Source organism: Odocoileus virginianus, chromosome 14 (assembly GCF_023699985.2).
Source record: "Odocoileus virginianus isolate 20LAN1187 ecotype Illinois chromosome 14, Ovbor_1.2, whole genome shotgun sequence".
NCBI lineage: Eukaryota > Metazoa > Chordata > Mammalia > Artiodactyla > Cervidae > Odocoileus > Odocoileus virginianus.
This window is the reverse complement of record NC_069687.1, coordinates 29737399-29752315: the sequence shown is the minus strand read 5'-3', so window position 1 is coordinate 29752315 and position 14917 is coordinate 29737399. Positions and strand designations below refer to the sequence as shown.

General features: G+C 42.9%; 1 protein-coding gene across 1 annotated transcript in view; it reads left to right on the top strand.

Annotated features, from left to right (window-relative positions):
- Nucleotides 1-4148: 4148 nt before the first annotated feature.
- ADAMTS12 (ADAM metallopeptidase with thrombospondin type 1 motif 12) overlaps nt 4149-14917 on the top strand; it is a 378176-nt gene continuing 367407 nt past the window's right edge. The window contains exon 1 of the mRNA XM_070476558.1: nt 4149-4569. Coding sequence (XP_070332659.1) covers nt 4443-4569 — 127 coding nt within the window. The 5' untranslated portion in view covers nt 4149-4442. The remainder of the gene's footprint in view (nt 4570-14917) is intronic.

The window sequence follows — 14917 nt, the reverse complement described above, 5'->3', positions numbered from 1 at the left end:
TAAGATGATTCCAAACTAACTTTAGATTCAATTGGCTGCAGCATTTTGATTCAAGTGCTACACAATTTTTTTCTCAGAAGTGCTGTTTTCTTTCAGCCAATAATATGTTTCATTAATCAGGGATCCATAGCCTTTTCAGCCATAGCTTTAAAAGAGGCGTTGACATGACATTGTTTCTTTAGTCAAATGGATTAATTACAATGTCTGAAGAATGGTTCAATGGCATTCATTTAATACAAAGCCAAGTAGCTTTCAGGAGCTTCAAACTGAGTGAGGAAGACAAGCTCTCTTGGTGATGGGAATGGGCAGTGCTGATTATTGATACAATTATACATTGACTACAAGAAGGTGGAAAAATAGAAGTGAGCTGAGAATCCCCAGGGTTTCAAATACCATTCCCATCTTCTTTCAAGGACTGCAGAGAGGTTTAAAAGAAAATAGTACATGTGACAGCAATATTAAAATGTATGATTTTTGAAGACATTGTTTTTTGACTTCCAAGCAGAGTTAAGGTCTAACTATGCTTGAAAAGTTCAGAGGAAGACTTTTCTCCCTTTCATTCTCTCACGTGGCTTACTAAAGGAACCTTGTAAACTATAAAGCATGATACCATGATTGTCATTATGAAGTGGTGGTGATGATGGTATTGAGGTAGGGTTAACAGATGTTAATTCTCTTTCTGTGGTATTATTTTGTGATTCTTGGGGCCAAGTCAGAGTTGGTCTTCTTGGTCTATGTCAGTTTCTTTTGTCTTTCCAGTGCTAATAAGAGCTGTGAAAAATGCCTTGAGCTAATGTTCCTTGAATTTCAGCCATCCCTTGTTCTTCTACAGGTTTTAAAGGAAAGTATGAACTTTGTTATGCCTCTTCAAGGGAAGTATGAACTTTGTTGTTTGCCTATGTAACAGAGGGACCTCTTTGTGAGGCATTTTAATCTTTTGCCTCAATTTGTATTTTTATATGGAAAATACTTTGCTTACAAACTGAGCCACCACCTGACATACAGTGATGATGTTTGAATGTCAGTATTAGTCCCTCCACTCCTTGTGGATGAAGACACTGCGAGCAAGTAAGATAGATCTATATTTGGTTCTACTTAGCATCTTGGCTAAGTCTTTTCATTCACTGCTTCACCCTGATTTTCCACTTCATAGTGATGTGATCCTAGGCAAGTTATGTAACCTTTCAGTGTCTGTTTTCTCATCCACAAATCAAGGATAATAATAGTACTTGTCTAACTAATGGGGTTTTGTGAAGGTTAAATAAAGTAATACAGATACAGGACAATGCCCAGTAGATAGCGTGTCATAAATATTGTATTTGCTGTCCCAACCTCTTATATAACACTGGCATTTTGTATGTGTTTGTAGTTTTTCTTCAGTGGGAGCATATTTGCATCAGTCATGGGATGTTTAGGAGGCGATGAACTGCTCCACAGCTGTGCTCTCTTTATAGAGGACACATCAGGAAAGACTGTGGGCTCGTTTGCTGCTACAGCCTTGGTCACCAAAAGGATGTGTTTCCTTTTACCATTGACAAGAGGAGGATTAATTCTTCCCTCTGCTCTGAGGTAACAGCAGGCTTTGGAGGAATTTCGTAAATTCTGGAGACAGTAAAAGGAACTTGGTCTTAGAACAGCAGCAGGATGCATATCTGTGCTGAGATATTATATAAAATATAGTATCTCTCCAACTAGTTGGAGAGATGAACTGGTCGTTACCACTAGCTGCAATTATGTAAGTCTCTTCAACAGCACTTGGGGAAAAAGAAGGAAAAAAGAAAAATAGGAAAGACACTGAAAAATAACAAATATAGGTGTATGTATAACTGAAACACTCTGCTACACACCCGAGACTGGCACAGCATTGTAAGTGAACTTCGGAAGTGAAATCCAGTAAGTGATTACTCCAGGACAAAGATTCTTTTAATGGCAAAGAGTATAAAAGAACTCTGAGTGCTGTACATGCATCTAGAAAAAGTTATTTCAGCCTCAGCACTATGGGCATAGTCTTTGTTGTGATGAGAAGTCTTTGTGTTGCAGGCAGTTTAGCAGCATCTCTGGTCTTTAAATGCCAGTAGGAAACTCTTTTTCTCACCCTCCAGGTGAGACTCTGCTTGCTATTAAAAGAAGAAGAATCAGAAGGAGGAAGAAGAGGAGGAGGGGAAGGACAAGGGGAAGGGGAAGAGGACAAAAGGGAAAGAAAGAGTTCTAGCCCAAAGTGGTTCTTCAACACCCTTGCAATTGCCTTTCTGTTGGGTCTTCATGACATTTCACTAGACATGCATGTCTTATCTGAATCTCCTTTGGACTAAAGTTATGCTCTTCTTAACTAATATTTATATAAAAGGAACAGAGGCTCAGAGCAGTTCTATGACTGATCTGATAGCACAACATAGCATGTAATGTTGTATGGCAAGGAGGATAAAAGTTGCAGATGGAATTAAAGTTGCTAATCAGCTGACTCTCTTGAGAGTCACTTGGGCTGTAAGGAGATCAAGCCAGTCAGTCCTAAATGAAATCAATCCTGAATATTCATCAGAAGGACTGATGCGAAGTTCTTCCATTTGGCCACCTGGTGCAAAGAGCCAAATCACTGGAAAAGATTACAGGCGAAATAAGAAGGCAGAGGCAGAGGATGAGACAGTTAGATAGCATCACGACTCAATGGACATGAATTTGAGCAAACTTCCGGAGATGGTGGACAGAGGAGCCTGGTGTACAGTCCATGGGGTCACAAAGAGTCAGACATGACTTAGTGACTGAACAATGGCAACAATCAGCTGACTTTATCATAAAAAGATGAACCTGGATGAGCTGGGTGGCTCCAGAATGCAATCACAAGGTCCTTATACATGGAAAAGGGAGGAAAAAGAGGAAGTGTCAGGAGGATGCAACTTAAGAGAGCCAAATGGCTCTACTGTCTTTGAAAATGGGGGAAGACGGCCATAAGCCAAGGAATGCGGGCAGCCTCTAGAACCCGGAAAAGGCAAGGAAACAGCCTTCAGTGAGGAATGCCGCTGTGTTAACCTTGATTTGGCCCAGCAAGACCCATCTCAGACTTCTGACCTCCAGATTTGTAAGACACTAAATTTGTATTGTTTCAAGTTGCCAAACTTATGGGCATTTGTAGTGGCAGTAACAGGAATCTCACACCTATGCCTTGACATGTGGTATGTATGAATCCAGTTGGAAGTCCTTCAAACTACCTGCTCCAGGTCTGTGAGCATCACCTTGTGTTTGGCTCACTGCTTGGCCCTGGGCAAGGCTAGATGAGTTGGTACCCACTCCACTCACAGAACACATATGGGTTGGCAAGAAGCCATGGAGAACCACTATAGGGCCAAATTCCTCCTGAATGGACTAAAGAGGCCTGTTTCAGCGCTGAGGTGCAAAATCTTGAGTGGATTATCCCAGGAAATTCTCAGGATGCCTGGCAAGCACCCTAGTTTGCAGCAGTCTCACTGATGTAAAGCTTGAGCCTCTGGATGGTTTCGCCTTCCATGGGTGGCCCGTGCAGGTAAATTGGAGAAACACCTTGACACCTTCTGGGGCTGACTTCCTCTACTCTTCCGGTTTCCTTCTGGGTGAGTGGAGGTGGGCTTAGGAAGATTAGAAAAGCCCCACAGAGACCTGCAGCCTCAGAGCTGTTCATGGTCCTTTGGTCCCATCACCTCATGGCACAGAGCCTTGTCCAGGGTCTCACTGGCATGTGAACACACCATTTGCCTTCGTGTGACCTGGCAAAGGGAAAAACTGCTTGTTACTCTTTTGAAAGAGAAGCCCTAGCCGGCCCTGGAAGAGAATCTTGGAGACAGAGAGCCGGCAGAGGCGGCTTGGTAGAGGTAGGAAAAGTTCAGGACGGGGAGGAGAACGGGTTGAGAGGGGGCAGCACTGAGCTGAGGAGGGTCGGGGAGTGGGGTCCCCTCTACCCCATCTCTGCCCTCAATGTTTTCCTCGTGTATGAGGGACTGGCCTGGGGGCCTCTCACTCGCGGTCCCGCCCAGGGTGACTCTCTCTGAGCTCCCCTATTTGGCCGGCTCGGCCGGGCTCTGGGCGGGGCGGCGGAGCGCGGGGGTGGGAGTCCCGGAGGAAGATGCGCGGGGCAGGCTTGGAGGAGGCCGGGCGCCCCAGGCAGAGGGGTGGGGATCGGGGGTGGGCTGCGCGCTCCCGCTCCGACCCATTCCACAGCCCGCGGAAAGCAGACGCTGTCAGCTCAATCACTCCCCTTTCTGGAGGAGGGAGGGGACGGAAAGGTAACTAGCCCCTTTCTGCTTAAAAAAAAAAAAAAAGCAAAGGGAGATCGCGGGCAGCCTTGCAGCCTCCCTCTCCCCACTCCTGGACCATGCACCCCTGCATCTTCTTGCTCGGCCACGGGCGAGGACTTGATTTCTTGAGCTGAGAGCTAAAACTTGTTGATTTTTCTTCTCCCCAACGACTGAATCATGCCATGTGCCCAGAGGAGCTGGCTTGCAAAGCTCTCCGTGGTGGCTCAGCTCCTGAACCTGGGGGCCCTTTGCTATGGGCGACAACCTCAGCCGGGCCCGGTGCTCTTCCCAGACAAGAGGCAAGGTTAGTGTCTTTTCCTTATTTCCTTCGAAAACCGCAGGGTAAGACGCGTGTAAAGTTGGTTGCTCTTTTTTTCCCCTTCCCCCACTCAGCTGAACTCCGCAAAGCCGTTTGGCTGAGTTGCAAAGAAATCTGGGCTGGGAGCTGGGTAACTCTGGGCATCTCGGAATTCATTGCTTAACGTGTCCAGTCCTTACTTCTTACGAAACTGAAGGTCGGGTCTCTTGTACACTAAGGATGCTGCTGCGAAAACTCTATAGAGTTAGCTAGTAACCCCTCACTGCCCTTTTCTCCTCTGAACGCTGCACTGTTTCAATCCCTATTTTTCAGACTCTGAACACGGAAAATGATTTTTAAAAAAAATAAAATTTCCAACCTGCCGGCCACTGGCAGTCATTGTCACGTTTCTAGTTAGTTTGAAACTTCCGGTGAGAGAAGGGGAAATGCGATTCCGCCCCTTGCTGAGTGAGCTTGGCTGTGTTTTCCTTTCCTGGAAAGATTTAGGGCTGTGTTGTAAAAATAACAGCCCTTTTAGAGAAATTTTCCTACCGTAGGGGCTCACCTTTCCCTGTTCTGTCTTGCTGATCGCCGCTGGCTGCTTCTCTTCCAGAATTTCATGAATCTCTATAATGTGAGAAAAAGCACTGGAGTTGTGATGGAAATTGGTGATTATACTCCTTGTCATTATTATGATTATTACATGTTTTTAAAATCTAACACCGTGAGCAGGATGGTGTTGCCGTCTCTGCCTTTTCATTGACTTTGCAAGGGCCAGACACACATTCCTGTTTGGTGGGCAGTTTGTTGGGCTTCTGAGAGCCAAGAGTCCTGGCAGCAGCCATGGCCAGTGTGGTTGGATGTGGGAGTGCTCTGGTGTGTCAGCCTCTTGACTGCTGACAACAGCCTCCTGGGTGCAGGCAATGGTTACCACCTCTACTTTACATACAAGGATGCTGAAACCTGGGAGTTTATGGGCTTAGCTATGGTGGAGTGAGGCTGTAAACCCAGGTAGCCTGACTCCAGCGGCTGGCTTCTTACAGTCAAGCAGCATTGTCCTAGAGCAATAATAGGGACAACACACACACACACACGCACACACACACACACACACACACACACGCAGAGCATGGGAGTTAGTGTCCATTAAGTCCTGTGTCTGCTGACTGTGCTCAAGTCTTCCATAGCTTCCTGGCCCCCTTTAATCCCCAAGACCACTTGGGTGGTAAGCATCACCAGCCTGACCTTGTTGAGGATTTCTGCCTACGTTGCAGAGTTCAACTACAGCTGGAGAGCTCATATGCTGACTCCCAGAGCCATCAGAAGCGGGACCCTTTGCTTTCCTTGGAAGCCGGAGCTGCAGACACTGGGGTGAGATGTCAGTCAGCCAGCACTCGCTTGTGTAAACTGTCCAGGTCCAGATAGATCTCCCACCCCCAAGTTTAAAATAGCAGCGTTTGTTGTTCTTTGAAAAACAGCCCTTTTGTGAAAAGTCTCTTTTGCCGGCAGCACAAACAAAGCTTGAAAGCACTTCCCAGGGCATTTGGAGATGGTTTGGTTCAAAAACACACATTCTCCTGGGCTGGTTTTCAGCTCTGCTTGCGCCACATCTTCTTTGTAAGTGAATTCAGCTCAGCGTGGAGCAGACTCCACTGGGACTTGCTTTCTCCTCTCTGGAATTCGAGAGATAAGTCACCTTTAGGGTTATGTGCTGAGAGGGGTTGATACCAAAAAAGAGCTGTACAGTACTCTGAGCTTATTGGTGATGCATAGATATTTAGATTTTAAAAATAATTTCCAAAACCTATTTCGATTTTAGTTGAAGACCTAAATGTCAGATTTGAAATCATTCAACTTCTAGAAGAGAACATAGGCAGAACACTCTTTGACATAAGTCATAGAAATATTTTTTTCAGATATGTCTCCTAAGGCAAAAGAAACAAAAGCAAAAGAAAACAAATGAGACCTGATTAAACTTAAAAGCTTTTGCACAGCAAAGGAAGGCATCAACAAAATGAAAGACAATTGACTGAATGAGAGAAAATATTTGCAAATGCTATAACTGATAAGGGGTTAAAATCCAAATATATATACATATAAATATTACTCAATATAAAAAAAACCAAACAACCAAAAAATGGGCAGAAGGCTTGGATATATGTTTTTTCTAAGAAAGATGTAGATGGCCAACAGGCATGTAAAAATATGCTCAACATCCCAGATCATCAGAGGAATGCACACCAAAACTGCGATGAGACATCACCTCACACCTTTTGGAACAGCTATCATCATAAAGTCAGCAAGTCATAAATGTTGGTGAGGATGTGGAGAAAAGGGAATCCTTGTATACTGTTAGAAGTAACATAAATTGGTACAGCCACTGTGGAAAACAGTATGGAGATTTCTCAAAAAAAATAAATAAATAAAACTACCATATGATCTAGGAATTCCACTCCTGGGAAAATATTGGAAGAAAATGAAAACACTAACTCAAAAAGATACATGTATCCCAATGTTCATAGCAATACTGTTTATAACAGCCGAGATATGTAAGAAACCTAAGGGTCCATCAGTAGTTGAATGGATAAAGACGTGGTACATATATACAATGGAATACCACTCAGCCATAAAAAGAATGAAATTTTGCCATTTGCAACAATGTGGAGGGACCTAGAGGACATTTTGCTTAGTGAAATAAATCAGGCATAGAAAAACATCATATGATATCACTTATATGTGGAATCTAAAAAATAAAATGATCGAATATAACAAAACAGAAACAGACTCACAAATATAGAGTATGAATTAGTGGTTACCAATGGGGAGAGAGAAGAGGGTAGGGCAAGATAAGGGTAGGGAGTTAAGAGATACAAACTACTATGTATAAAATAAATAAACTACAAGCGTATATTGTACAGCACAGGGGAATATAACCATTATTTTGTAATAGCTTAAAATAAATAAAATAAAACCAGGAAAAAAATTCAGATTTTTAAGTCTTTTCACCAAAATATTTGTTCTCAATCAACTCACTGGTGGATTTACAAGTAATCCCCATTTGGTGCAAAGGAGACATTGTTGAGAAGATTTCCATTTAGAACTTAGAGAGAGAGAAAGAGGGAGATAAGTGAGAGAATAAGAATGAAGGTAAACTAGATAGAAAAGGAAATTCTTTTTTAAAAAATTTATTTAATTGAAGTATAGTTGATTTGCATGTTGTGTTAATTTCTGCTGTATAGATAAGTGATTCAGTTCCACATATGTAAACATTCTTTTCCATTATGATTTATCACAGGATATTGAATACAGCTCACTGTCCTATACAGTAAGACCTTGTTGTTTATTCATTCTATATATAATAATTTACATCTGCTACTCCCAAACTCCCAATCCATCCACCCTCCATTCCTCTTTGGGGTCTGTTCTCTATGTCTGTGAGTCTGTTTCTGCTTCATAGATAGATTCATTTGTGTCACATTTTAGATTCCACATATGTACGTGAGTTGCTCAGTTGTGTCCAGCTCTTTGTGACCCCATGGACTTTAGACTGCCAGGCTACTCTATATATGGCAGTATACAGGCAAGAATACTGGAGTGAGTTGCCCTTTCCTCTTCCAGGGTGTCTTCCTGACCCAGGGATCCAACCCTTGTCTCCCACATTGGTGGGTGGATTCTTTACTACTGAACCACATGGGAAGCCCAGATTCCACCTATAAGTGCTTCCAGATGATATTTGTTTTCTGACTTACTTCACTTAGTATGATATGTTCTAGGTCCATTCATGTTGCTGCAAATGGTATTAGTTCATTCTTTTTTTATAGCTGAGTAATATTCCATTGTATATATGTGGGCTTCTCCATGGCTCAGTGGTAAAGAATCTGTCTGTGATGCAGGAGACCCAGGAGATTTGGGTTTGATCCCTGGGTCAGGAAGACACCCTAGAGGAGGAAATAGCAACCCACTCCAGTATTCTTTCTTGGAAAATCCCATGGACAGAGGAGCCTGGAGGGCTACAGTCCATGGGGTCACAAAGAGTCGGTTGCGACCGAGCTACTAAGCACACATGCATGCATTATGACATTGTATATGTGTCCCGCAACTTCTTTATCCATTCATGTGTCTATGGACATGTAGGTTGTTTCCGTGTCTTGTGAGTAATGCTGCTACGAACATAGGGGTGCATGTATCTTTTCAAATTAGAGTTTTGTCTGGATATATCCCCAGGAGTGGCATTACTGGATCATATGGCAACTCTATTTTTAGTTTTTTGAGGAACCTCCATACTGTTTTTCTTAGTGGAAAATTGTAAATTGCTGCACCAATTTACATTCGCAGCAACAGTGTAGGAAGGTTCTTTTTTCTCCATGTCCTCTCCAGCAATTATTATTTGTATATTTTAATGATGACTATTCCAACCCGTGTGAGGTGATACCTCATTGTAAGTTTGATTTGCATTGAAAAGGAAATCTTTAAAGCTTTCTGGGAATAAGAAGACTAGGGCTTTGCCTTATTGCCTGCTGCTTCATAATTACTCCATCTCTAAAGAGTTCCGTTTCCACTCTGACAACATTTTTCGATTGCACCCAAGTTCTGAACTTTTAAACTTGGAAATTACTTCAGATATCATGTCTGCCATCCTTTTTATTTCTGCAGACGAGGAATGGGAGGTCTGGTTGGTCAGTCAGTCAACATGCATTTATTAAGCACCTGCTAACTGCCACTCCAGCAGCAGGTTGAGGGGAGTCTCACAAGTCCCACAGTGGGAGGCGGACTCAGAACCTTGATGACTATAAAGTTCCTTCTAGTTCTCAGGGGCAGGGCAGGAGAGTCAACATTTTATTGTTTTTTAAATAATTTTATTTATTTGTTTATTTTTGGCTGCACCGGGACTCTCTTACTGCCTGGGCTTTCTCTACTTGCTGCAAGCGGGTACTACTCTTTGTTGACGTGCATGGGCTTCTCCTTACGGTCGCTTCTCTTGTTGAGAAGCACAAGCTCTAGGGCACCGGAGCTTCAGTAGTGGTGGCCCGCAGGCTCCAGAGCACAGGACCAATAGTTGTGGCATATGGGCTTAGTGGGATCTTCCTGTGTCCTCTGCATTAGCAGGCAGTTTCCTGTCTATGGTACCACAAGGGAAGTAGAATGGACCATGGAGTTGAATCCAGTACTTTCTAGGACTACAAACAGGTAGATTGGACAATCTCTGCCTAATATTCGTCCCGCAGTGCTCAGTGGGTTTATACACGAGTGTGTGATGACCTCCACAAGGCTCCCAACCTAGTATCAGAACCATTCAGTTCAGTTCAGTCACTCAGTTGTGTCTGACTCTTTGCAACCTCATGAACCGCAGCATGCCAGGCCTCCCTGTCCATCACCAACTCCCAGAGTCCACCCAAACCCACGTCCATTGAGTCGGTAATACCATCCAACCATCTCTTCCTCTGTCGTCCCCTTCTCCTCCTGCCCTCAATCTTTCCCAGCATCAGGGTCTTTTCCAATGAGTCAGCTCTTCACATCAGGTGGCCAAAGTATTGGAGTTTCAGCTTCAACATCAGAACCATAGGAAATATTAATCTTGCACACAACACACTGCCTCTCTTCTGCAGCTGGCAATCTCCCCTCAGTTTCGTACACCTTGTACTGTTTACAGGTCACTGGTCCTTCCATGATCCCTTTTGCTGCTGACAACTCCATGAAGCCCATCCCTTGCATGGGCTTGTGCAAAACCAAGAGAGAGCTACAGTGGGTTTCAAGACCAATGTCATGATCATATGCTTATGCCATTTGCAAAAGATAACTTCTGCAAAGAGGAAATTATTTCAGATCTTAACGTAAGAAGAGCCCTCACAGTTTTGATATGGCATTTGTCTTCATTCTCATCAGCATTTACTGTCTGTGGGTTAGTTAACATAAGGCTGGGGAGCAAACTCAATTTCTTGTGGTGTATTTTACAACTTTGAGTCAAAGTTTTGAATAAATATGATTCTCCACAACCTTTCCATGTATGTAGTTTTCCATAATAAAAATGCAATTGAAAGATTATAAGAACACGTGGAAGAGAATTATGAAAATAAGCTTTGTACTATTACAGGAAGTAATATCATTGCCCTTTGTAGGAAGGAGTCTTAGAAATTCAGTTGTTCTCTCATGGAGAAATAAATATAAAGACTAAGTATAGATTTAACTTAAAGTTTACAAAATCTGGCAGGTCAATAATTTCTCATCTCTCTCCTTTCTGAGAGAGGGTAAAAGGTCAGTTGGTGGTTTGTATTTTCAAAAGTGCATATAACAATGGGCTTTCCCCAAAATTTCTCATGAAGTATCACCTAAACTTGTTTCAAATCTAATCTTAAACAAGGCAAATCAAAGTATTTGTGACTTGTGTTTTACACCCATCAATCCTAGTGCAAACTGTGCTGTGATTATGGCGTGTGTCAGTCCCATCCACAGCCTTGTTGATGCCCCCCACCCCCTTGACGTCTGGCTCTCAGTGGTAGACCTTTGAGAAGTAATGAGGGCAGAAGGTAGGAGGATGTGCTCTGGGGTCAGGTTGCCCCAGCCTGCATCCTCACTCCTCTTTATTGTCTTTTTTCAGAGGTGGGAATGAAGGCTCAGACAAGGAACACTGTTAGTAATATCCCAGACAATTGTGAGGATTAGATGAAACCAAGTTGGTATACTCTAAATGCCACGTTTGGTAATAGAATTGGTAAAAAAAAAAAAAGTAGGAGTTATTCTTATTCCTTGACATCTTGTTTCCCCACCCTTGTCATATGCCTTCTGAGCTCTGCTTTCTATCGGCCAGGACAATAGCTAACTACTCCTCCAAACTAAACGCCCACTGAGAGGGAGCCAAGATGAGCTTGGGCCTCTCCCCATCTCTGCTTGGAGCTTACATATATTTAAGGCCTCAGGGGTCCCTAGTAGCCAAGTCTCTATCGTTAATACCAAGAGTGAGTAGCTAGTGTTTAGATAGTGAGCATTATCTGTCAAGCACTGTTCTAAATCTATTATGTATTTTATTTTATTTATTTTTTTCTATTACATATATTTTAATACATTGAATCGTCGCAACCACCCTGTGTGCTGTGCTTAGTCACCCAGTTGTGTCTGACTCTTTGTGACCCCGTGGACTGTAGCCCACCAGGCTTCTCTGTCCATAGGATTCTCCAGGCAAGACTACTGGAGTGGGTTGCCATTTCCTTCTCCAGGGGATCTTCCCAACCCAGGGATCAAACCCAGGTCTTCCCCATTGCAGGTGGATTCTTTACCCTCTGAGCCACCAGGGAAGGCCCACAACCACCCTAAGATACTATTATTTTTATGCCCATTGTGTAGATGAGGCTAGTGCAGTTGGACTGCCCCCATAAAACACACTCCATTAAGTAGCCTCCTAATTCCATCCATACCTATTGGCTGCTGTGACTTAGCCACCTCCTTTGCAGTAAAATCAAGGGTGAAGGTGATTTTATCTCCCCTTACTTCACCAGATAAAGAGGCAGTTATTTTTTCCATTTACTGCGGAGTGACTTGAGGCCTCTCAAGGAAGCCAGCCAGTTCTTTTCTTGCCAGATCATTGTCCCCAGGGGCAATGTTCTCGCCTCTACTCTGCTGTACCCACTGCCAAGTGCAACTGCTATGTACATGAAGTGTGTAGGCTGAGAACATGATTTTGAAATAGGAATCTCAAGATTTTAATCTAAGTATGTTGTATATTGGCTCTGTGACCGCTCTTCGATTCTGTTCCTTTTTCTATGAAATGAGGATAGTGACTGAATCTGTGACACAGAGTCTTGTGTGGAATAAATGAGCACCATTGTGGCAAGTGCTTCCCTACTGGCTCAGTGGTAAAGCGCCTGCTTGCAATGCAGGAGATGTGGGTTCGATCCCTGGGTCAGGAAGATCCCCTGGAGGATGAAACGGCAACCCACTCCAGTATTCTTGCCTGGAAAATCCCAGGGACAGAGGAGCCTGGTGGGCTACAATGCATGGAGTCTCAAAGAATCGTACACAACTGAACATGCTTGCATGCACAATTATAGCAAGTGTTCATTAAATGGTTACCATAATTGTAATCATTATATTATTACACAGCCAGCTTATGCTGACTCTCTTAAAAAACCCAGTAGATCAAAAGCAAGTAGGTCAAAAACTGTAAATGTATTTGCTTTTCTATTCTTTGGGCAGTAGGTGCTGGGGTTCAGGCAAGTTAATCTTTTATTTTATACCTGTCATGTTTAATTCTTTGGATGTATCTTTAGAGACAGGTCCTTGAAGATACATAAGCTTCTCTTGAGAGGAATCAGCATACAGGGGTACCGTTGCAAGTTGATGGTTGTACCAAGTTGAATAAGACTTTTTCTATCCCATTCTGCTCTCCACTGCTCCAACCCTGGGGGGACCAGAGATATCACTCTGAGTCATAGAAGAAGAGAGCAACAGGAGGGAAATACTAGAGAAGCTGACCACATCCAACCTCAGCCAACCTGGCCATTCTTTTCCTGAGGTCTGAACGTGAAAGGGCAGTGAAGCTCTGATTCTCACGAGGTCCAGATATTCCTTGGAGATGGGCAGTACAGAGGCCTGAGTCAATCTGACTCCTAGTTCATGGTACATTCTCATTATTAATTTGTGCAAAATGCTTTTCTTGTTTTGTTTGTTTATGCATTTTGGTCCCCATTCTCCACTCAGCCCTCCGCATAGAAAACTGTTATAATGAGTTCCATATGTATTTTGTTTGTTTGTTTGTTTGTTTGTGTATGTCCTGGCCTGGGAAACTTTGTATTACTGTTTATGCATGAATTTTCCCTGAATGTAAATGGCTCTGTATTAAGTTGTTTTGATTCTTACTTTTCACTGAGGATTGTTTTTAAGGTTTGTTCGGTTGCTCTGCGCTCTGTCACTGCAGTCAGAAGCAAGAAGGAGTCTGGACTTGTTACTCTTAAAAACTGAGACTTTGTTAGTACCTAGGAGTGAAAGCTGTTCTCTGTCTCATGTTTCCTTCTTTCTTTCTTTCCTTGTTTTTTTTTTTTTGAAGTGTAATTGACCTCTGTTAGTTTCAGGTACATAACATATTGATTCAGTAATATTTCTGTACATTTCAAAATGATCACTGGTGTACAGTGATCTGTCACTGTACAAAGATATGACAGTATTATTGACTATATTCCCCACACTGTGTATTTCATCCCCATGACTCATTTGGTAACTGGAAGCTTGTACCTCTTAATCTCCCTCACCTATTTCACTCATCCCCTTCCCTCTTCCCCTCTGGCAACCACCTGTTTGGTCTCTGTATCTGTGTCTGTTCTGTTTTGTTATGTTTGCTCATTTGCTTTGTTTTTTAGGTTCCATATATAAGTAAGATCATATGGTATTTATCTTTCTCTTCTTTCACTTATCCAAGGCACAGATGAACTACAAGTATGTTTGAAGAGAGTTTTCTGCAAAAAGAAAAGCGCTCTTTTCTAGTTGTACCCCATTAAGTCCAGTTCTTTGAGTAGTCAGCTATAGTTCAGTGTTACATGCACGCAAATGAATTGGGCACTTGTGATATGCAAGATTCTGACCTCTAAAGGGTTTGGGAATCAGTAATATAATAAACAAAAGGCTCTGTAAAATCAGGCTATTCTGGGAGCTACAGAAAGTGAGGACATGGTGGTTCAGAACAGAGAGAGAACTTTAAGGACGTTAGGAGAAAGAAGAGGGAGGATTTGAGTTGAAATTTTGAAAAATAAGCATAAGATGGGACTTCCTTGGTGGTCCAGTGGTTAAGACTCTGCTTTCCAATGCAGGGGACATGGGTTCAATCCCTAGTCAGGGAACTAAGTTCCCACATGCCAAGGGGTGAGGCAAAAAAAATTTTTTTTTAAAAAACCATGTTGTTGTTGTTTAGTTGCTCAGTTGTATCTGATTCTTTTGTGACCCGGTGGACTGTAGTCTGCCAGGTTCCTCTGTCCATGGAATTTCCCAGGCAAGGATACTGGAGTGGGTTGCCATTTCCTTCTCCAGGGAATCTTCCCCACCCAGGGATTGAATCTGCATCTTGTGCATTGCAGGTGGGTTCTTTACCACTGAGCCACCAGGAAAGCTAAAAAAGCATAAGATGATGTTAAACATAAGATTTTGATAGTGCAAAAGACATTGTAGCTGGGGAAAATAAGTTGAACAAAGTAATACAAGTTACAAAGTGCAGGGGGACAGCTGGGAGGTAGAAGTAGAAAAGCAGATTTTCCCCCTTGTCTTTCCTAGTCCCTCTCCCTCCCTTCTTTGTTTTTTTCTTTCCTCCCCCCCCCCCCCCCACCTTTTTTGACCTGAAGCAAAAGATTAGTTTATCAGCTTAAGTGGTTAATGG